The sequence below is a fragment of the Magnolia sinica genome, chromosome 11 (assembly GCF_029962835.1).
Source record: "Magnolia sinica isolate HGM2019 chromosome 11, MsV1, whole genome shotgun sequence".
In the NCBI taxonomy this organism is placed as follows: domain Eukaryota; kingdom Viridiplantae; phylum Streptophyta; class Magnoliopsida; order Magnoliales; family Magnoliaceae; genus Magnolia; species Magnolia sinica.
This window is the reverse complement of record NC_080583.1, coordinates 1174606-1198223: the sequence shown is the minus strand read 5'-3', so window position 1 is coordinate 1198223 and position 23618 is coordinate 1174606. Positions and strand designations below refer to the sequence as shown.

General features: G+C 40.0%; 1 protein-coding gene across 7 annotated transcripts; it reads right to left on the bottom strand.

Annotated features, from left to right (window-relative positions):
- Nucleotides 1-3097: 3097 nt before the first annotated feature.
- LOC131218523 (splicing factor U2af large subunit B-like) lies at nt 3098-19992 on the bottom strand. 7 transcript variants are annotated; one of them, XM_058213100.1, is made up of 13 exons: nt 19827-19992; nt 17684-17907; nt 16997-17110; nt 15138-15229; nt 14462-14532; nt 14329-14376; nt 14166-14225; nt 8225-8285; nt 8027-8139; nt 6529-6975; nt 4406-4541; nt 4205-4272; nt 3098-3397 (listed from the first exon to the last, which is right to left on the bottom strand). In XM_058213100.1, the coding sequence occupies exons 1-13, from the start codon at nt 19908-19910 to the stop codon at nt 3260-3262; spliced, it is 1656 nt and encodes a 551-aa protein (XP_058069083.1). In that variant the 5' UTR covers nt 19911-19992; the 3' UTR covers nt 3098-3259. The 7 variants fall into 7 exon arrangements, with proteins under 7 accessions (XP_058069083.1, XP_058069084.1, XP_058069085.1 ...); XM_058213101.1 differs by having other exon boundaries at nt 14329-14373; XM_058213102.1 differs by lacking the exon at nt 17684-17907 and having other exon boundaries at nt 19827-19988.
- Between the last annotated feature and the right edge of the window lie 3626 nt (nt 19993-23618).

Sequence of the window (23618 nt, the reverse complement as noted above, 5' to 3'; positions counted from 1 at the left end):
AAAGATGGGGCTGTATACTGATTTTCCATGCAGCATGCTTTAGGTGATTAGTTCTCAAACAACCACACGTTTCAAGCCACATAATCTTTCGGCCCTGAAAAACGAACCGCCCTACCTAGCGGAGTTACTTTCGCACACCGACAGCCACGTGGTGTAACTTTCATGAGATCTGTCCCGTCCATCGGGTACGCTGCCTCATCTTAACCATTCAAACCAAAAATCATGACTATCCAAAACTCAGGTACGCCACTTAGTTTTAAGTAGGATCCACCGTGGTGTTTATATGTCATCCAATCCATTAATATGATGTTCCTCATCAGGATTAAATAACTATCCAAAAATCACAGTATTCTAAAGCTCAGGTGGGCCATACCACTTGAATTTAGAGATTTTAGTTGAAAATAAAACTGGGGTGGCTAACTTGAATGTTGAATCATCTTGATTTGTAGTAGCAAGGCCCAGAAAGTTGTGATGTACGTGATGGACGGCATGGATTTCATCCACGTCAAGTTGTTTCCTTAGTGCGAGGTACCCTTGTGTTTTCCTTAAAAATGAGGGCGGACAAATTTTTTACTATAGATGCAACCTTCCATGCACCTTCCTTTTAGTAGCCTTAACAAAACTTATTTACCAATCTAAACCTTTATCCATACGGCAACCCAGTTAAGACGAAAATACTCTTACTTTTTCAACTTAATAAAGACAAAAATACTTTTACTTTTTCGACTTATTTTCCTAAAAACTAAAGATATTTTTGTCTAAAAATCTTTTTCCATACCTGAAAAATTTACTTCCGTAATATAAGTTTTCGGCCGTACGTAAGTAAATAAATAAATAACACAAAAAACAAGCGTCTACGGTGCTAATTTTTTTCCCCTGGAAGCTGATCATAACCATGCTTTCAGTTTGTACGCGTGGGGCCATGGTTTGGTGATCCAGACCATTGGTTTGTTGGGCCCCACCACGGATGGAACCCCCCCATCCCCCAAAACTCTTCAATAGGGCAATCCTATACCGCAAATGGAAAGTGAAGTAGAGACAAAATCAACGGTCAAGACTCCGTCACTGAATATCAAAGGGTCCTCGATCCTCCACTAGCTTTTGAATGCTTGTTTGGCTGTTTTGCGAAAACAGTAATGTTCATATGCGTAGTATGGTAAACACATGCTCCAATTTTTTAGTTTCTACAACCGGGCCTATGTTTACAATATCCAGAACATTAGCGTATTGGTCACCACCACCCCGAATCATCCTCCTTTTGCTTCCACTTGTACAATTGGACATTTTAAAATGGAAAATTACAGGATTCAAGATTCATTAGGCAGTTCAGGTCAAAGGTTGGATGGCTAAGATCTAGCAAACATAGTTGGGATCTACCATTAAGAAGGAATTCCATTGTTTTAACAATCAAGGCGTATATATGGGCTAGTAGAGTTGTACATTTGCCTGGTTTTCAAGTAAGTAAGACAATAGAGAGAGAGAGAGAGAGAGAGAGAGAGAGTAATTTTGTACATCAATTATGGTTTGGGCCCACACAACGTTTATCACAGAGGTGTCAAGAAGGACGGTTGGGAGGGGCTGCTGCAGAGAAGAGAGTGGACCACTCGCATTAAATAGGTGCTTGGAAATGGAATCCAAGCCTTTGTAGGCATTTCACAAGTGAAATATGAAGCATTAGACAAACAACAACCACATTTTATTAGAAGGATCTTCCCATGTCATCCTTTGAATTTCCAAAGTCGCCGACCCAAGAAAACCACTTGCGGGGCCAAAATATCCAAAACCAGCTTGCAATTAGATAGTTTAAACATGGATGAATGAAAAGCACTGCCGGGAGAGAGAGAGAGAGAGAGAGAGAGAGAGAGAGAGAGAGATGTATGTCCACATAATTGCAACTGATATTGATGATGAATCCAAAAGCACCCTTACCAAACCATGGTCATATCAGGTATTATTAGGTTAGACTACCCTTTCACCACCTCATCTATTAAATTCCTACCAATCCCCAGCTTCAACTTCAGCATCACCTGCCTCTAAACGTGAACAGATTCATTCTCAACAATGATAATGATGACAGGGATAGCAATATGAGAGAGAGAGAGAGAGAGAGAGAGAGAGAGAGAGAGAGAGAGAGAATAGTGTTCTACACTGTTTTTTGAACAAATTAGAGGAGCATCATTAGTTATACAGTGTTTTTGTACAGCCTTTTACTCCTGCTTGCAGAATACCATATGCAAAAAATCAGGCGAATCCACTCATTGGGTTGGTGGTCAGCCAGTGATCATACCATTCCCCATCCAACCATTGATATTGCCATTGTCCTGCCGCATGTGCTCAACTGCCTGATTCTCATATCAGGTAATCACCTAAGTCTGGCCCACTTTATGTACGGATAGGATATTCACATGGTGGGCAAGATTAGGTCGAATTTTGGCAATTGGACAATCCACTAAGAGAAAGTGGGTCTAATACTCTCTTAAGATTCCAGGGCCCCCTTTGGAGGCAACCAAAGTTGTGTGTGTTTTTTTTTTTTTTTTTGTAGGGGGGGTCCTGCTTTCTCATGGTAGTTTGTCTTCGAACACCTCAAGCAAGTGCTTGAGGTGTAAAGAAGGAATGTAGCACGTGTGGATAAACTAATACAGTTGGTAACACTAGCATTTATGGTTCATGCATGCATTGCCCTTGGATTTTTATTTTTTATTTTTTTTTATTTTTTGGTTTTTTTAAGTTTCACATGCCTAAAATAAATGGATTTTGACAGATAAAGGGGGAAGCTGTCAACCCGGACCGCTTTTGTCGCAATTGACTGCATCCAAACACTAACACAACATTGCTTGCAGGCAAACCGCCCCAAAGCCATGCATCATTGGCTGCACTGATAAGGGGGGAAACGTCCTGTCCATGGGGCCATCACATCTTTCCATTGCAGAGGGGGAATTCACTCGCATGGCAATCTTTATGGCCCCACAAATTTCTAACGCTGAAGGCAGCAGGGCATTGCTTAGGGTCCCACATTTCCAGAATTTCATAAACATAAAGCTGGCCTGGTCCCAACCCATCTGCACCAAGTGGGGCCAATCTGTCCAATCACTATCTATTAAATGAGAAACTTGTTATTTTCATTACTCAGGAGGGGAAAAAAAGACGTAATGCCAGAATAAATCTTACAAAAGTCGGGATTCCTGAAAATTTTAAGGGAAGGCCTTTCAGTGCCCAAAAAAATCCTATGATACAAAAGAGGCAGCGAGTGGAGAAGACGCTAACCATCATAATCCCCTTGCTGGAACTTGTCCTCGGGATAAAAGACAGCTACGACGATATTCCCACCGAACTTCCTCCCATTCAGTCCTTCCCGAGCTTTCATGGCTCCATCAGTGTCGGCATATTCCAAGAATACCTGGTGGGGAAATCAAAGCTTCCATTAGTCAAAATGCAGAGAAAAAATAGAAAACAGACAAACAAAAAACACGTGTGCTGAACTCTTGCAGACAGAAATAAAAAGCAATGCCTGTGCTTTCATTTGAAAATCTCACTGGAGACGGATCATGTCTGGACGGGGAGACAACGACAACCAAAAGATCAAGCATTCACCATGATTTTACATTGAGTCCAAAATGAAAGCCCAATTCTCCCATTTTACAAAGCAAACAGATTCACTAGCGCCCAATACCGTGAGATATGTTGAGGGTCCCCCATATCTCAACTGTCATTTGGGGTGGGACACACATATGTATGTACATACTACGTGTGTATGTATATATGGATGTAAATGTGTGTGCATGCATCCATCTTTTCCACAGCATCAAATGCAAACCTACCAACCACTATTTGGGAATGAATCCACACTGGCTCAGTTATTGTGGTGACTTGGGTTTCTTATAACACAAAAGAAAGTAAAAATAAAAATAAAAATCCTTAGAAATCTCAATCGAGTAATCAAAAACTTGATGACTTGAGTGTTTTTAACTGGAAATATATATATATATATATATATATATATATATATATATATTAAATGACAGAACACATTCAAGACCAACTTAAAGTTGGGGGCCACCAAGTACAATTAGATTTTTCGAGTTTTCTGTTCAAGATGCCAAATTGCAGATTTTCCCTCTAATTTGGAAACTTCATTGGCCAAAAGGGGCCTTTCAGCAGTAGATGCACTTCTAGTTCATGTATAAACTCATAAATTTACACCAACCTTCCCAACTCCTGGAGACGGTTCGCCGGTTGGAATTGGACGTGGGATGACAACATTTACTAGCGTACCTGCAAAATTCAGATATGATGGAAGATACTGGGACTACAATGCAAGAAAAGGAAAAAGAAAGAAAGTGTGAAAATAACAAAGTTGGAACTCTCACAAAGCATATTTACTACTCAGTTCGAGACAAGAACTTACCGTATCTCCCACCTTCTCCTCTCATATCTTCCATTATTTCTTCATATTCCTCATCATCCCTTAACTCATCCGCAGTAACCACCTGTGTTAAGCATATAACCTTGGTGGGGAGGGAGCCCGCTTGAAAAACAAGCCTCTGCAAAAGGAAGTGCAGATCATCTAGAATTCGATGAAAGAGAAAATTTCAACCTAAATGAGAAGCAAAGCAAAATGAGCTTGTAGAACCCTGGAAACATTGACATGCAACAATTATGGGTGCAACTTGGGCAGCTTGGATCAGGTCGATGGTCAATCTGAGCCCATCTGACCTCAAGACCCAACCTGAAGTCCTCTATACTCAAACTCAACCCAAGCCAACCTGACCCAATACTTTTTTTTAACACACACTCACACCCACATGCATCGCATGGGTACTCGAACCCATGATCTCGCTGTTGAAACTCACAGACTGTGTTGTCAAAATCCTACAATTTATGATATACAATTTGAGTTGAATCTTAAGCAAAACGATTTGAATTGCACCTTTGAATCCCTTTTTATATGAATCTTATGATTTTATGATTTGAATCCTGCTATTTACGATTCAAATCCCAATTTAAAATTCAAACTATACTTGTTTTCTTTTATTTTAAGCTTTGCTTGGCTTTCATTTTATGTTTTAAGTTGGTTGGGGGTTTAAGAATCATTTAGAAAAAAACCTTTAAAAAAAGGTTTAGAAAAGATAAATTATTTTATCTTGTTCTTTGTAAGAGATTAAATGATATATATTCTCTTCAACATTAAATTATAGATTTTTATTTTTTTTAAATGATTTCTTACTTCTTAACTGATCGAAACACCAAATTGATGTATGACTTATCTGGAATGTTTTTATGGATGATTACCATCATGTTGACTTATTTATTGCGGAATGATGGTTAGAAATCAAAATATCTTCTTTTCTTGTCGGTCTACATAATCAAATGCCATTTTTCCAATGTGATCCTACATTCAAGAAAGGTAACAAGAACATAAATTATTAAAGGATCCTTGTATGTATTTTAAGGAAATTTTCTTGAAAGATTAAAAAAAAAAGAAAAGGGAAGAGATAAGAATCCTTTAACACTATCATGACATGGTGTATTACTTGGTGCATATTGATGGCAAAAGGATTTTTAAGAAAGCATAAAAAAATCTTATGATTTACGATACAATACAATTCAACCCCAATTACGATTTGCAATTCGATACAATTCAACCCCGATTACTATTTGCAATACGATAACGATTTTGACAACATTGCTCACAGAGTCTACCACTGAGCCATGAGTAGGGATCCAACCTCACGTGATTATTCCCGACCCGACCTGAATTTGCTCAACTTGAATCCAAATCAGGTTGGTGTTTTCCAGCCTTTGGACCTTGACAACCCAACCCAACCTGACCTGAACTCAGGTTGGGTCAATCGGGTTTGGGTTGACCCATACCCGATTGCACCCCTAGCGACAATAACAATCCTGATGAAAACAACTCCCAGAAAAGCAACAACTCTAGTATGGCTCTTTAATAAAAGTCTGAAGAGACATCATTTTCAGGCAGAAGAAATATCGTTAAAGCACAAATGTTATCCAGGTGTAGTAACTGACGTAACAGCAAGAGCCAATGAACTGAAAAAACAAAAAGAACAAAAGAACAAGAAAACCAGTGACATGAAAATGTTTTCAAAAAGAGAAATTCAAAGTTGTGGTGTATGCCACCTGCACCATGTCATGTCGATGGATGGTTAGCATCAAAGTTATGGTGTATGCCACCTGCACACTGAACGGGCAGATCATCCAAACAGTGACAGTTCGTCCACTAGGACAAATCCACAGTGGGGCCTGAGACATTTGAAGAGAGCAAGTGGCCATGTGGGGGTATCAAGCACAAATAATGACATGAGCATCACACCTCATTGTACATTCTCTTATCAACGTTGTGAAATAAGAACATTCAATAACAGCTTTAATAGCCATCTATAACAGCATCATAACTCACATTAACCTGGTCCTATAAACTATGAAGATGGTTTTAATAATCCATAGAAGTTCCATTGATTTAAAATATAAACGATAAAAGAGGCAATTCTTCATTTATTTCCTTACCTGCAACGCAACCTGCTGCTGTGCCTGGAATAATATGTTCTCTTGCTCTGGCCTAGGCTGGACAGTACCCTGGTTTGCACGCCGAACCGTGAGCGTCTTATCCCCCATTTTGATGCCATTAAGAGCTGCGCATGCAATGTCTGTAACTGAAAGGTCCTGGTACACACAAAAGGCATAGCCTTTTGAGTTTCCCGTTTCTCTGTCCTTGACGAGATCAAATCCCCGTAGTGGTCCAAAGGATTCCAGAAGCTCCCTTATCTGGGCTTCCGTGAAGTAATATGGCAACCCACCCACAAAGACCCGATCAGGTCCCTCAAGTCCACCAGCAGAACCAGGCTTGAGCCCAACAGCAGCCAAGTTGAGATTGGGGTTGGGTTGGCTTGGGCCAAGTGCTGCAGCAAGGGAGGGGTTGTAATCACTAGGCCTCCTCACCTTTACCGGTGCCCCCTGGATACATAGAAGGATCAAATCAAACAGATATCTACAAAAATAAAATAAAATACAACAGGTCTCAAGACTATTTAACTTGGGTGTGCATTAGGGTCAGACCTGGTAACCCCATAAAGCCTGAAATGCTGACACTTAGGAAGTGTACAATAATTATTATAAAACATTATATAGTAGTAACGATAACATCATACAGTACCATCTTATATACATACACAAGGGATTATAAAATTCACCTGGCAGCAATTGCAGATGCTGGTAGCATTTGGACCTGCAGGTCTCCAGCCCAGTTAAAGGGAGGGTTGATGCAATGGTTTTTAGATTCAAACAAGTCCAACACGACTTGTCTGAGTTGACTTGCATTTGGTACCACCCGATCCAATTCGGTATAGAATGAATCAATCTGAGTCACCAAGTCTAAAAACCAGGGTTGATGCCAGTTGTGCAGCTGGTCAATAAAATTCTAACAAGGCTACTATGAGAATGAATGCAATTCCGATGATTGGCAAAACAGGATTTGTTGACTCAACCTCAAACAGCTGGGACAAGCTATGATGATACTTGAAAAAATTACATGGCTCAAGCGTCCAACTCATGAGACTGAGTCAGGTGCCACCTGATTGGTCCTATAAAGCATTGGCCACCCATGTGAGGTTAGCCACTTTGGTTTGAATGCTGCCAGGCCTTGCTGGACAGGAGACGATAACACGAGTAAAGTGCTCTTTCATTAGCAGATGCATCTGAGCGTCACTCAATTGTCCATATATGCCATATTGCATTATATGAGGATTGAGAAGAACACATCCAGTATAAGGGAGTACAAATACTAACCAAAAATATCAATATTAAGTTAATGTTTCATCCTAATTACTGTATCTCAGACAATCTAAACAAATGGTGTTTATTATTAGTCTAGGAGCAAAACCTTCATAATAAGATATTAATAAAATCAAAAGATGCAAAAATAAAGCACTTTTCATGGAAAAAACCAGAGAAAGTGGATAATGTTGCAAGAAATCTTCTGTGCATGTCTACGGTTTAATTCACAAACCTCAAAAATGATCCCGTCCAAGGCCATAGCATTACTTGCTTCTTCAACAGACCTCATCTCCACAAATGCAAATTTCTTTTCATGGTTTATATAAACATTGACAACAGCATCACCTGCAAGAACAAACACGCATTCAACAGACATTCAGACTCAAATATACAGTAGTGCAGAGACATCAGAAGAAAAAATAACGAAGACCTGGTCCAGCAGTGTTTCCTCCGATGGCAGCCATAACCTGGCTGAAAAAAGTTGCAACAGACTGCATAAAAGACAAGGGGAAAAAAGGAAGGAAAGACCATTAGTAAGAAATGTGATCAAGGACAGTAGATTAACAGAAGAAATACGAGAAGCTCTAAGGAAATACCCATAAGCATTTTTGCCAAATCAGAATGCATTTTTACAAACCAAACTAAAAGAATTTGGATATGGAAAAAGCAACTAACCAAATGCCAATACTAGTTGCAATGCACCTCTGAGGCACTCATTAGGGCTAAATTGCATGTGATGGTTTGGGCCTCAGCCTCTAAGGTCGTAGGTGATGTATACTTTCTTTTCCCCCTCTTTCTTGGTCTGATTTGTAATTTTTTTCGCTTTGGCCCTGCTTAATAAGATCACCATCTTTCAAAAAAAAATTGTAATGCACCTTCAGGCCCATCTCCTCCATTGGGAATTTGAAGAATCTTGCTTTCTTGGATATAAGATTCTTACTAAACACCATGAGACCACTAAAGCTCACTTTTTTTTTTCTTTTTTTTTTTTTGTTGAGAAGATGACATTCATTTTATTTTTTTTTAATGCAAGAAGAACTATACAGAGCCATGTAGAGGTGGATTGGTGACCCTTTCATCATCCCGCCCTGCCAAGGACCCAAAGCTGAAAAGGAGGCAGAGAGTGGACCAACAAACAACAAAAAGGGGCCCACCCAGCATAAACAACAACTCAAAGAACAAAAGCCATGATTCAATCAACCATGGAGAAGATTTTCCCAGTCACTCACAAGCAATTGGAATGAGATTCCAGCAAACTCCGGTAAAGAACAGCCAATTTCTACTGCCAGGAAGACAATGCAATGAATAATATACACCAAGGAGGCTACTTTGCCTTCAAAAGTTCTTGCATTATTTTTTCTTTCCGAATCATCCATGAGATGGCAAAATGAATCAGCTTCCACATAACTTTGCCTTGCCTCGAGAAAAGGCCTGCTGACCATCCTGCTATAACTTCATACGCTGATTCGTACTTTATCATAATTGTTTGCTGTTTGAAATGGGCTCTACTTTTATTGCTCTAATTCAAAAATTGGAGGGGGGCGAGAATCCGAGGGACTTTAGACCAATAATCTTAATCAGTGGTCCCTATAAGATTATGGCCAAAATCCTTGGGGGCTGTTTGGCACCATGGATTTGGGGTGTTTGAGGGGATTTGAGGGGATTTCAAATCCCCTGGTATGTTTGGCACCATAAAGTAGCTGGGGGTTTCAAATCCCCGCAAAGAGGGGGTATGAAATCCACGGTGAAAGCTTGGATCACATCTAAAATCCTTCCAAGAGTTGCATGTGTAACATTTGTCACTAGACTATTAATCTATTGAGCACATGTCCCACTGATGATATCCTAAAACCATTAGATTATCAATTGCATCACTATAATTACTTTAATACAATGATCTGAGCCATCCAAACATTGTCCATGTAAATCAGCAGTTAAAATTTGTCGGTTAGTCACTCAGATATGACCATGTGCTTGTGACCCATCCGAGACTTGGAATTTCATCATTTTCGGGCAAAGTATATATTTCAACGGGCTTATTACAACCATTGTGTCAAACATTACATATGTACACTAATTAGAGATATTAAAGTTGATTTAGTAATTAAATTCAAACCCCTGTTAAATATACTATGCATAGCTACCTTGATTACAAAAGATTCCGAATCCAGGGTGCCAAACACAACAGGAGGATCTCAAATCAAGGGGGTTCCGAATCCAGAGGGTTCCAAATCCACACGCCCAAATAGGCCATTAATCAAAGATTTAGGTTTGCTCTTCCGAAAACTCTCTCCTTACCAAAGCGCCTTTATTTTTGGTATACAGATCCTGGATAGCATGCTCAGTGCACATGAATGTTTGGACTCCTGTTATAGATTGGGGAGTTCTGGTATTATGTGTAAATTAGACCTTGAAAGGCCTACGATCATGTATAGTGGTCTTTTTCTTTTTTGAAAGATGTCAATTAGTCTTTTTGGATAATACGTTGGTTTGTATGGGCTTTGGGGACGAATGGAGAGCCTGGATTAAATCTTGAATCTACTCGACAAAATTTTGTGTCCTAATCAACAGGTCTCTCCCTTTGGTTATTTTCGAGCCTCTCGAGGTCTAAGGCAAGGGGATCCTCTGTCGACTTTCTTTTTCATCATGGTTTTAGACGCTTTTAGCCATATGCTTTCCAGGGGGCAAGAGGTGGGCCTTTTCCAAGAATTCAAGGTGAGCAAAGAATTTTCCTCAGTGTATTAGCCATATCTTTAACTTGCCGATGATACTTCGATTTTTGCGAAGTACAAGATTTCATGGTCGATTTTCTGAGTGTGACTATCTGTTAGTTCCAAGTTGTCTCAGGTTTGAGGGTTAATATTTCAAAAAGTGAATTCTACAATATCTATTTGTTGGAAAGAGGGCATTGCCTCTTTGGCATGGTCTTTTGGTTGTGTAGGCTCTCTTCCTGCCACCAAGTTGGGTCGCCCCCTATGTCTGGGGAAGCCGCCTTTGTACCTCTGGGATAAATTTCTCGAACATATGGAGAAAAGTTGTCAGAGCAAATTGCTCTCCCTGGGGGGCAGGATCACCTTAATCAAAGCCTCCCTTTCTAACATGCCCCAAAATTATCTCTCTTTCCTTATCCTAAGTTTGTTATTGCTTGAATCGACAAGCTTTGAAGAGAGTTCTTGTGGCAAGGGGTTCTTCCATTAGAAAGGTGCCCCTTTTAAATTGGAAGGAGGGAGACGTACTAGACGTCTCAACTTGGTTAACGAGGGCCTTTCAGGAAAAGGGTATGGAGGTTTAGAGTGGAGACGTCTGGTATTTGGAGATCGATCCTTGCGGCTAAGCATGGCCTAGACCCCTTCAAGTGGTGGACAAAGTCCTCCCTCTATCGATCCTCTTTCCTCTGGAAGGGGTAGCGAAGCTAGCTCCAAAAGACATTTCAAACCTACGGTTCGGTTTAGGGAATGGAGAGAGAATTGGATTTTGGAAGGACCAATGGTGTGGGTCATCCCCTCTCAGGTCCTCCTTTCCAACTTTAGCTACCTTTAGTTTTTGAAGGACATTTCAATAGCTGAGTGTTTTTCAAGGGAGGGAGAGAAGGGTGTTTGGACTCCTTTAAGAAGAAATTTGTCAAACGATGAGTTCCAGGATCTCACGTCCCTCCTCTCTTGTTTGCACAGCATTTTTCCATCCCTTATGTTGAGGACGATTTGCTTTGGATTCAGCCCAGCTCGGGTGTGTTCTCAGTGCAATCTTTCTACCTCCTCGTGATGCCTCCTCTGGTAGCAGCTCATCATACAGGTGTTGTGTGGTCCTATGGTGCTTGCCTTAAAGTGGTGGCGTTTGCTTGGTTGGTCGGTAGAAGTTGTGCTGTTGACAATCTAAGAAAAAGGGGAATGATTCTCCCAAATGTGTCTTCTCTGCTTTGAAGATGACAAGTTTGTAGACCACCTCTTCCTTTGTTGCTTTTTTTTGTCAGAGGTCTAGAATAGTGTCTTACAGATGGCTAAGGTCAGCTGGGTGATGCCAGCCTCAGTTGGCGGCCTTTTCTTTTCATGGCATGCGGAAGATGCCGGTTCCCTGGGTAGGAGAAAGTGGTGTATCATCTTCCTAGCTGTGTCTTTGGGCAATTTGGTCAGAAAGGAACAATCGATGCTGCCAGAGTCTGAGAGCTTCTTCAGCTAGGGTGTATAGTCGTGTTCTGTGTCTTTTTAGGGATCAGGCTCTGTGATCTTGTTAGGGAATTGTCCAGTTGGGGGACAGGTTTGTTGTATTTTAGCTTTGTTTTTCTTTGCTTTTTTACTTTTTGTTGTTTGTTGTTTCCTGCTTTTTCTTTTGCCTTTGGCTGAATAAAATCTTCAGCTTTCAAAAAAAGAAGAAAATACATTACCCATTTGATCCCAAAGAGACTCCAAAAACGTGACCAAACTGCATGGCAACGAATCAGTGAACGAATAGATGATTTCCTGACCCATCTTTAATGCACATGATACGCATATTCAGCAGCACGGTATTTGCCTTTTTATGGTTGTCGACAGTTAAGATTTTATTATCCGCCGCAACCCACACTGCACATGGGAGGAATGGAAACCTTCCATATATAGATGCACGGGTGACGAGCGCCACGCGACTCACAAAGCCTTTCCAAGGATTTGGAGGAGAAGGTACCAACCGAGGACCATTGTAGTCCTCCCCCGAAAGATCCAGCTTAATTATGTCTAAGGACTCCAAGAGAGCAGCAACGTCCATCACCTCATCACACAAATTGCACCTCATACAAACATTCCACATCCCTGAGCCTCCCACCACCTCAAAGTCATCATTAAAGCTCACAATCATTAGTATATATTCATCTCAAGCAATGAACATAACTCCACAAGTTATTAGATGTTACAAGAATTACAAGAGAAACCAACCACATGTTATCAGTGTTATACAGTGCCCATCATAATCAATCAAAACCAGAAGTTTTGTTTATTTTCATCATCACAGATCCAATTGCAGGCAACGCCTGACTGACTAGGAGTCAAAACAGGCTAAATTCCCAAAAAGGGAGATCGATGATGCATAATTATACAAGTACGATGTGCAAGAATTATTACAATAACCACCTCATGTATCGGCACTACATAACATCCCTCGAAACCAGTAGGTTTGATTATTTTTATTATCATAGAGCAGTGCACTCCATGAAGATGATTGGCAACATATCCAAATATAAAGAAGTCTCTGACAGTCTGACATGGAAAAGGGGAGACTAATGATCCATGATTCCTCAGTACAGGAACTCCTGATCTAGTTGTGTCGAAAATGAGAGTCTAAGACTAGGACTAGGGCTAGGACCTTTAACAGTAGTTCAGTAACTTCAGTTAGCCAATTCAAGCACATCACACTTGAACAATCAACTCAAACAGTCCATTGCATGGGAATTGAATTGTAACCCCAGTACTCTCAACCTCATTGTATTGGGACAACTCAAGCAGTCCATTCCATTGATCTAGACTGTTCAGAAGGTCCACCACGCATTTCATGGGCTACCGTGAAAAAACACAATGATCTGACACGTATTACCTATTTGATCAATGGCCTTAAACATGGTGGTCAATATCATTTACAAAATAATAATAATAATAAATAGGTCCAATTCAACAATTTGATTCATCCAGTTGTTAGGAACCATCATGGATTGCTTATGATTCTAAAGTATCACTTCTGCTAGGCAATCCTAACCATCCCATCAATGGTTTGGAAAATGGATGGCTACAGAAGAAGACCAAATTAAGGATGGGTTAGATCATCCAATCTGTGTGATTTTTGCATGGTAGCCCATGGAATTTGTTTACGACTCAAAGGACGCTTCAATCAACCGATTGGACTGTCCAAGACTCCAAGTGAACTGATGCAACTAGGAGCACTATAACTTAATAGTGCTCTGAAAGCACTGGAGCATTTCTCTATATAATATATTTAACATGCCCTCAAAAGGAAATTTGCAAACTCATTCAATTACATCTACAAACATGACACAAATGTGATGTGCTTTGCGAAACAATCTATTTCTGTGATTACTTGTACATGTCTTTTACAACCTGGCAAATTCCAGCCACACACCTCACATATACGGTTAGTAATCTAACACTGAAAAAGTAAATAATGTATGGCCAGCTAACAAGTTAGGTTGTATTAGATTTAAGAATAAGCATGATAAATGCCTTGTGCACATCCATTCTGAATAATCAAATTCTCATTTGGTGTCCATTAAACTCTTAATGTAGATAATAGATCAGCTGAGGAGATGATTATTCTTTTTCTTATAGCTTGAAGAGATTAATTATTAGGATGTACGGTGTCAGTTTATGAAAGAAAAGAGGGTGTGTAACCTGTTCATTAGCCGCAGGAGAAAGACCACCAACATATACACGTCGAGCATGTCGGGTAGCCTATGAACACCACAAAAAAAAAATTTAATTGCAGACATAATTATGTAACCAGATAAAGTGACCTAGACAAACGATTGACAGAAACATGCTTAGCCAAACATACCTGCTGAGTCATTGCCTGGACTGGCATCACAGGGAGGGCTCCGAACTGCTTCATTCATTAAAAAAATATGAACCCGAAATTAGGAACAGAAGCATCTAAACACAAGATCCTTGCAGGAGAAAGGAAGAATTACCTGTCCACCTCCTAACGGAAACATGTTTGGAAACATTCCAGGGATGGATGGTGGGGCCCCAGTTAGCTGACCTGTAAAATATAGTTAAGTTACGATACTGTAGAAAACTTAGGAATCACAATGCGTCTATATTATCATAAGCAGCAAAGACGTGCGCACTGCATCATCTTCACATGTGCTCACTAGCATGAGATATGTCCTAACCTCTCATAATAGAACTTCCAAAAGAGATGAAAGGAATATATCAGTTTCAAGAACTGGAGAAAATATTTGCAAGACTACCAAAAAATGCAATAGTTGTTGGTTGAAGACGAACAAGATCCATCAAACCAGAGCACTGATTCCTCCTTGTACATAAAAGCTACAGTAGTCGGCTCACGCCCATTGGCAGCAGAGTGGGACAAGTAGCCCAACATTGCCTTCTTACAATAACATATAGACACAAGAAGAAACAAACAGCCACCAAAAACAAGAAAACAACCAAAAAAAAATGGATCTCAGTTTCAGAATAATCCACTAAGAAAATGATTAAAAAAAAAGTATGCATGCCATACAGACATTGTAAGTTCCTAATGCAAGAACAAATGAGTATGGCATTTGGTAAAACCTTTCTTAGTTAGCCACAAGTAATGCAAAACTAAAGACAGAATATGACTAAAAGGCGGGGGATGTGTACCTGCAGCAGCGGCAGCGGCAGCGACAGCAGCACCAGCACCAGCCATCATTGCAGACCCAGGAGGAGCCATGTCGAAACCACTGACCCTTTTGCTGCAATGAACAAATTAGTTGCAAAATCCACTAATTATAAGGAAAGAAATCCATAAAAAGAAAATATAGCTGTGGGCATTAATAGAAGAAACAGGTAAAAGGAAAAGCATGTCCCATCAAGCACAAACAAAGAAGCAACAGCAAAATTTTAATAGCGATTAGATAGATGTATGCTAAAAAAGATCCAAGCTGCCTTTTTTTCTTTTTTTCTTTTTTCTTTTTCCCTTTTTTCGAGACTTGTGATCCAAGCCACAATTGTGACAACAGTATAGATTAGTGGCTCCTTCAACCTTCCTATTTTCTGATCGGCTGCCCACCAAACATTGACCTTCCTCTTTTACAAGGTTAATGGCGACGGTGGCGGAGACTCACATTCATGCTACTCAAAATTTCCCCACGTAGGGCTGTCAGGGCCAGGCCTGATGTTGGCTTGGGCCCCTTTTTTCAAATTTGTCAGGCCAGCCATACTCAAATTTTGATTTTGTTTTTTCCTGGGCCCACAGCCCTGCCCGTTGTCAGCCCCCAAGATGGCTCTCCCACTCAATACTGACCCTGAGCCCTACCATTATGTGCACACCTAAAGGGTGAGCAAGTAGTTCAATGTAGGGGCAGTTGTCTGGCAACCCGCTAACAAAGAAACATCCATATATGAAAGGTCATGCTCAGGTCATTAGTTCGCTACACAAAATTGCTGGGAACCCACTAATGCATGATTAACAGCACAACTTACATGACATCATGATGATGCCCCACCCACTTTTGGCCATTGCAATGCTTTGTTTTAATTAAACAGTTGAATTTCCATTTGAAACCATGACAGCATATTAAGGGCTCGTTTGGGAGCTTGTAAATGGAGGTAAATGGGAAATGAAATTATGGGTAAATGAATTGGGAGTAATTGACTTACTCGGTTATGTTTGGATGGAGCAAATGAAATGCATTTCAAATCCAAATATTCTGTTTGGGTGAGTAAATGGAAGGAATTGGAATGATTGGAAATTTTCAATATATTCACAAGAACATACGTGATATTCCAAATCAACTTTAATATCCAAAATTAGTGTACATATGTAATATTTGACAGAATGATTGTAATAAGCCCATTAAAATATATACTTAGCCAGAAATGAGGAAATTTCCGAGCCTTGGGTAGGCCACAAACAAGCAAATTGCCAACGTTTTTTAAATGTCCATTTAGATGGCCAGCCTTTGGACGGTTTGGATCATCCTTTTACTTGAAGAATAATGCATTTTAGCACCAATGATAAGGAATGTTTTTTGTAAGTAGGAATAATGAAGAATAAAGAACGAAAGCAGAAAAAACATTCCTTAGCACACCCACCAGAAAAGAAGAACAAGAACAAGAACAAGAACAAGACTTAGAGCCAATATAGCTGTATTGTTCATGAACAATACTGGTAAGTACTTGATACATGCTGGTTTTGGACAATACTTCAAACCTTGAATTAAATGGGCTGAAACCCCGAGGATATCAAATCCCGAAAGAACATTCTTGATGAATCACCAAGAGAACTAATAAAATAAACAGTATTCCAACAAAATAGAGCAATTATCCAACAGCAGTATAACAGAGAATAACCATCTTGGCAATCTTGCTTCACAATCAATTTCAACAAAAATTACGTTCAATTTTTTAGAGCAATCATCCTACAGCAAAATAAGAGAGAAGAAGTATCCTACAGCAATCTTGCTTCACAGTCAATTTCAACAAAAACTAGGTTGGATTTTTGAGAAATTGTGATTTACCTTTTTGATCGTGAGCGAGAGCGGGACTTTGATCTATGATCAGATTTACCCGTCGAACGAGATTGAGATCTATGTCCATGCCGCCCATCTCTGTCTCTGTCAAAATCTCTACGCCTAAAAGAAACATAAAATCCATTCATAATGGTATCTACAAAAAAGCAATTGAAAACTCAAGCTGGTAGCAATTGCACCAGCCTGTCCTGAGTCCACATAAAAGTGTTGATCTCAGGTGGCACTGGTTTGCTGGTTGTCAAACTTTTGCCAACCAACCATGATAACTATCAAAAAGCCAACATCAAATAGATGGGACAAGGTTATGGTGATGATGATCATGATTCATGCATGAGGAAAGGACGGGAGTTGGTATTCTAAAGCAGGAAAAAAAAAAAAAAAAAGGAAAAGAAAAGAAAGTCATATAGATTCTTAAAATAGATTTTTATTTTTTTATTTTTTTTAAATGAATGCATTCATAAGATGAGTTACAAGGCATCTACAAAAATTTCAACTCCGTGAGTACCACAAATAACAAATTCCAGTAAATTGTTGAAGAATTGCCATTGCAGATTATGAAGACATCCTTTTCCAAATTAATTCAGGAATTTCTAGTCATAGTTCACCAAGCCAACATAGAGATGCGAATAAAATGAATTTGAAATTCAAAGGCATCAACAAGTTCAGTCTCAACACCTCTCATGATCTCGACTCCGGTGATAATCACGATTATCAAGTCTATCACGCCCCCTTCCCCTTCTATCACTCCTGTCCCTGTAGTGGTCTGAACGATGACGATCACGATCTCTTTCCCTATCCCTGTCCCTGTCCATGTCCCTTTCTCTGTCCTTCTCCTTCTCCTTTTCTCTTTCCCTATCTCTGCTTTTACCAGAATCCCTTTCATATTCACGAGAACCATGCTGCAATAACTCACAAATATTAATGGATACAGCTTCCACAAAATTCAAGCCAAACAATCATGTCAATCTTCCACTTGCATAAAATAAGAAGCTTCAAATAAGAGAGAAGCCTGTTTACTTTATTCAAAACAATCATCAAATTTTCATAGAGGTCTTTAAACCCTTATATACTCTTCTGAAAGCAAGATAAACACTAATTTATGTATCTCTTCATTCACTGCTGTTTTTCCTCAGAGATTTGTAGTCAAGTGACACAGAAAGCTAGTGTGTCCTGGGTTATGTCAGAAGATGTAGAAACTCTATTTCACTCGGGGGGTGAGTGGCGCATCATTTTTCTTGCTGTCCTCTGGTCCATCTGGCTCAAGTAGAACAATCAGTGCTTCTATAATTTGAGAATCACTGTGGCCAGGGTCTTCAGCAAAGTGTTGAGTCTGTTTAGGGATTGGGTGCCTTAGTCATTCAGTGTTTTCCTAGGGTGTAGCCAGTTTTGGGGCTGGTGGTTGTATAATTTCTGTTTTCTTTTGTTCTTTGTTTCCTTTTCTTTCTGTTCTGTTTTATTTCTTTTGTTTGTTTCGTTCTTGTTTCCTTTAATAAAATTTTCATCTGCCCCCAAAAACCAAAAAAGATGAACACTAATTTAATCCTATGCATCCATTACTTCTAATCCTAACCATTTATTTCAAGTTCTCAACAAAACATATAAAATGACCAAACATCCACTGACTACAACTGTAACCATGCATGGCTATGAAAAATCAGCCATAGCTCGCACAAACAACAAGGGAATGGGTCCAATTGCTTCCAACAAAGTATAGCCTTGGGTTTGTTTTGAATCTAACTCAATAGGCTTCCAAATGGGTCCAATTTCATATCATTTAGACATCGTTTAATAATAATAAAAAAATCCCCACGAATAAGTAATGATAATGCTGACTTAAGATTGGTTCAACTAACTCTAACAACTAAATGACCGTTGATCTATTCCAGATTGAAATGCACATCAGGACCACTAACTTCCATCAGATCAATCTAAACACTCGAAGTGGTCCATATCATCAATTTGGACAAGTGGATGGTCCTTGATCAGGACCTTACATGAGCTCTCGATTGGCCAATTTTTATAGCCACGATGCATCCTGGATGCATAATGCTACAGAACCAATGCAAGATTCAGCACTGAGTTCCTACTGATTGATCCAAGATTCGATGGAAAGCAGGTTTAGCCAAAATTAGTTAGAAAATACAAATATCAACTACCACACACGTCTTTGATCACAATGTTAATTTCTTAAGCTACCCAAAGTAACAGGCCATTAAATAAAAATAAATAATAAATAAAAACAGCCTTATCCAACACTCAGGTGAACAACAGCACAGATGGAAAGGAACGCCCACCCTTGATTTGCACCAGGGCCCACCTGAGTTGTGAAACAGCCTGATTAGGGGCCTGACACTTCATCCAGGCAAGATGAAGGGTCTACATGGCCTGGATTGCAGATAAACTACGCGGTGAGCCACCTAATCCAATCAATGGTAAGCATCCAATCTCAACTTGTTCCCTTTGGTGTGGCCCACCTGAGTCTTGCATCGGGCTGATGTTTGGGTGCTGAAATATAATAATAATAATAATAATAATAATAATAATAATAAGAAAAAGAAAAAGAAAATGCAAACCCTAGAAATCTCGACCCTAACCAAACAGAAAACGACTCTCCCATACGACAGATTCATGGATTTACGAGATAATGGACGACAATCAAACATCCCAGGAGAAGTTCGTAGCATTAGGTTGGAAAAAAAAAATGAAGAAATAGGGCTTTCATTTGCGATTTTCTCATCTTGCATCCGACAAAGCTGGACTGAAATCTCAGGTGGATGGACGAAAAAACGACGACTGACGGGGAGAGAAAGAGAGTGACCTGAGATTTGGAGTCGCTGTGATCTTCGGAATTCCCGCCGTAGCCTTTGCCATCGCCGTCGTATCGTCCGTTGTACTCTGCCATTTCTCTCTCGCTCTCTCCCTCTCTTTCTCCCTCTTTTCTCTTTTTTGTATGCTAGGGTATGGCAGACACAGGCCAAGTGGGTCCTAAGTCCTTCGCGTAAATATGCGGCTCACCATTCTTTTAAGCGTGAAATCCACTCCGCCATCAGGTGGGATTCAGATGCTGGCCGTAGATTGATGTGTGGCCCACCATTTAAGGCCCCGTTTGTTAAATCTGAAGTCTAAAGCCCGAATCTGAAATCCGAAGCTGAATCTGAAATCTGAAGCCTAAATCTGAAATCTAAAGTCAAAAATCTTGTTTGATAATTATGGCTGAAGTCTGAAAATTAAGTACTAAATTTGGAACAATCTATTTGTTAACAAACATTTGAAATGTCTGAAATATGTTAATTTGACACATTTGCCCCCAATCTCCTGGTTGGAAATGTTAAACCGTTTTTACAACTCAGAGCTCAATGATCGTCAGTGTTATATAGCTATTGTTTCCTCTCGTGTGCCCACTCGAGACTTGGATCCACCTCTTTTTTGTTGCTTGTACTAAAATTAGCTTGCAAAACAAATGAACGGAGTATATTTCCTAAAAACATGGTGGTGGGCCCCATGAATATTAGCATGATTCAAAACTTCAATGGCCCCACGAATATTTTAACTGTGGACGTTTAGTTATCACGTTTTCAGCCCACTGAGCATTGGATGCGGTTCATCTTTGGCCTCATGTCCTAAAATGAACTCACAAAATGGATGGACGATGAGGATTTCTCACAAACATCCCGGTGGCCCCACCTGCGTTCCCAGCGCAGGAACTCCCCGCGGAAAGCTTTCGCAGGGGATCCGCGTCCTAGACTGGACGGAAACGGATTGGCTACTCCCCCGGCCACCGTGGTCGGTGCTCTGTTAGCCCCTCTATGATGTATGTGTTTCATTCATTCCGTTCATCCATTTTTACAGATCATTCTAGTGATTCACCCCAAAATTTTGAGGGATATAAATCTTAGGTGGACCACACCATAGGAAAACAATAATGATTGGATATGCATCATTAAAATCCTCTTAAAGCCCACTGTACTGTTTATTTGAAATCCAATCTTTTTATTAGGTCATACAAGCCCAGATGAAGGGAAAAAACAAAGATTAGCTTGATCCAAAATTTTTATGGCCCCCAAAAGGTTTTTAATGGTCGACGCTCATTCAACACTGTTTCCTGTAATGCGGCCCACTTGAGATTTGATACATCTAATTTTTTGTCCCATACAATGAAATGATCTGAAAAAATAGATGGATGGGATGGATGAAACACATACATCATGGTAGGGCCCACAGAGCACCGACCACAACCACTCCGGTGGCAGTGAGAGTAGCCAATCCGATGGCAGTGGGAGTAGCCACTAGCGCGGATTTCCTGCGAAAGACTTTCGCACCAAGTTCTTGCGCTGGGAACCTAGGTGGGGCCCACTGTGATGTTTGTGAGAAATCCTACCCGTCCATCTATTTTTTGAGTTTATTTTAAGACATGATGTCAAAAATGAACCGTTTCCGAAGCTCAACTGGGCTGAAAACTTGATAATTAAATTTCTACAGTTGAAATATCTGTGGGCCAAAGAAGTTTTGAATAATGCTAATATTTGTGATTTCAGTTCATACCAGTAGGAATGAAGTTATTAACGGTATGGATGACATGTAAACATCACTGTCGAACCCAAGTAGGTTTCAACGGTATGAATTTTCCTAACCACATTTTCCTTTAGCATGGCCCACTTGAGATTTAGATACGGTTCATTTTTGGCATCATGTATTTAAATGAACTCACAAAACTAATGGACGGGTAGGATTTCTCACAAACATCACAGTGGGCCCTATCTGAGTTCCCAGCGCTTTGGCAGGGAATCCGCGTCCGTGCCGTGTTTAACAAGGACGCGGACTGCGTACTACCCCCGCCTGTCCCTGGCTCCAAACGGGCAGTTCTGTGGGTGGGCCCATGGTGATGTATCTGTACATCCAAACCATAAATCCCTTTTCTCAGATTATTTTAAGGCATGAACACAAAAATGAGGCAGATACAACGCTCAAGTGGACCACACCAAATAATAATCTTGGTTGCATTAAAATGCACCAGTTGCATTAAATGCAAGAGTCATCTGTGATGTGGTCCATTTGATCGTTGGATCTGCCTCATTTTTGTTTTGATGCCTTAAAATAATATGAGAAAAGGGATAGAGGGTTTGGATTTACAAATAAATCACGGTGGACCCACCCACAGAACTGCCCATTCGGAGCTAGGGACGGGCGGGGGTATTACGCAATCCGCGTCCCTTGCACGAACAGTTCAAAGAGATCAAAGTTACATGGCCCACTGTGATGTTTTTTTTACCATCCAACCTATTCATTAGGTCACGTGGACTTGGATGAAGTGAAAACACAAATATCAGCTTGATCTGAAACTTCTCCAGCTCTCAAGAAGTTTTTAATGGTGGACGTTCAATCCCCACCTTATGGTCTAATTAATCATTGGACCTGCTTCTTTTATTGGATCACATCTTAAATTATTTGAAAAAGTTGATGGACGGTATGGATCAAACACATAAATCATGGTGGGGCATAAAGAACTTTCACAGGTTAAAGGTTGATTTTGTATTGCGCAAACAAATGGAAAGATAAATTTTCCGTAATAACTTGAAAAGGGATACTTTTGGAAGCAATAAATTTTTGTTTTATGAAAAATCACGGAGCGCATTCCGCGTTCACCATTAAGCCAGACTCTTATCACGGAAAGAATTCAGTGAAAAACCACTTAGCGCTTTCCGTCTTCCACGTTAACAATGCATTAACAAACACCACTAAATACAGAAAATTTTCCCCATTCCGCGTTAAGTGCAAAAATTCAGCGTTAACAAACACGGCCTTAACGTTGAATGCGGAATGCGCTCAGTGCATCTTTCATTAAACAAAAACTTTTGCTTTCAAAAATACCCCTTTTCAAGTTGCAATGGCAATTATTTCGCTTTAAATTGTTTGCTCAATACAAAATCAACTTTTAACCTGTGAAACTTCTTTATGCCCCACCATGATGTATGTGCTTCATCCATTCCATTCATCCATTTTTAAAGATCATTTTAAGGCTTGATACCAAAATTGAGAGGAATATAAATCTCAGGTGGGCTATACTCGGGAAAACAATAGTGCTTGGATATCCACCATTAAAATTCTCCTAAGGCCCAATGTATTGTTTATTTGACATCTAATCTGTTGATTAGGTCATATAGACCTAGATGAATGGAAGAAAACAAAGATCAACTTGATCCAAAACTTTTATGGCCCCCATAAAGTTTTTAATGGTCGACATTCATTCAACACTGTTTTCGTGTAATGTGGTCCACTTGAGATTGGGATATACCTCATTTTTGGTCTCATACCATACAATGATCTAGAAACATAGATGGACGGCATGATGAAACACATATGTCATGGTGGGGCCCACATAGCACCGACCATAAGCCATTGGCTGGTTGAGGGGAGTAGCCCATCCGTTTCCGCAGACGCGGATTGGATACTGACAGGTTGGGTAGCGAGACTCGCTTACCGAAGTTACGTGACCAAGTTATGTGGGCCCCATTATGATGTATTTTTTGTATCCACGTCGTCCATCCATTTGGAAATATAATTTTAGGTAAATATTCAAAGAATAAGTCAAATCCAAATCTCTAGTGCATGT

Excerpts from the sequence above, each read along its gene's own strand:
- LOC131218523 (XM_058213100.1), bottom strand. The coding sequence starts at position 19,910 with ATGGCAGAGTACAACGGACGATACGACGGCGATGGCAAAGGCTACGGC. Across the intron at positions 17,111-17,683 it reads CGGAGTCGAGATCATGAGAG|GCGTAGAGATTTTGACAGAG; the intron begins GTGTTGAGACTG and ends TGTTTCTTTTAG. Across the intron at positions 8,140-8,224 it reads AGGAAACACTGCTGGACCAG|GTGATGCTGTTGTCAATGTT; the intron begins GTCTTCGTTATT and ends TTGTTCTTGCAG.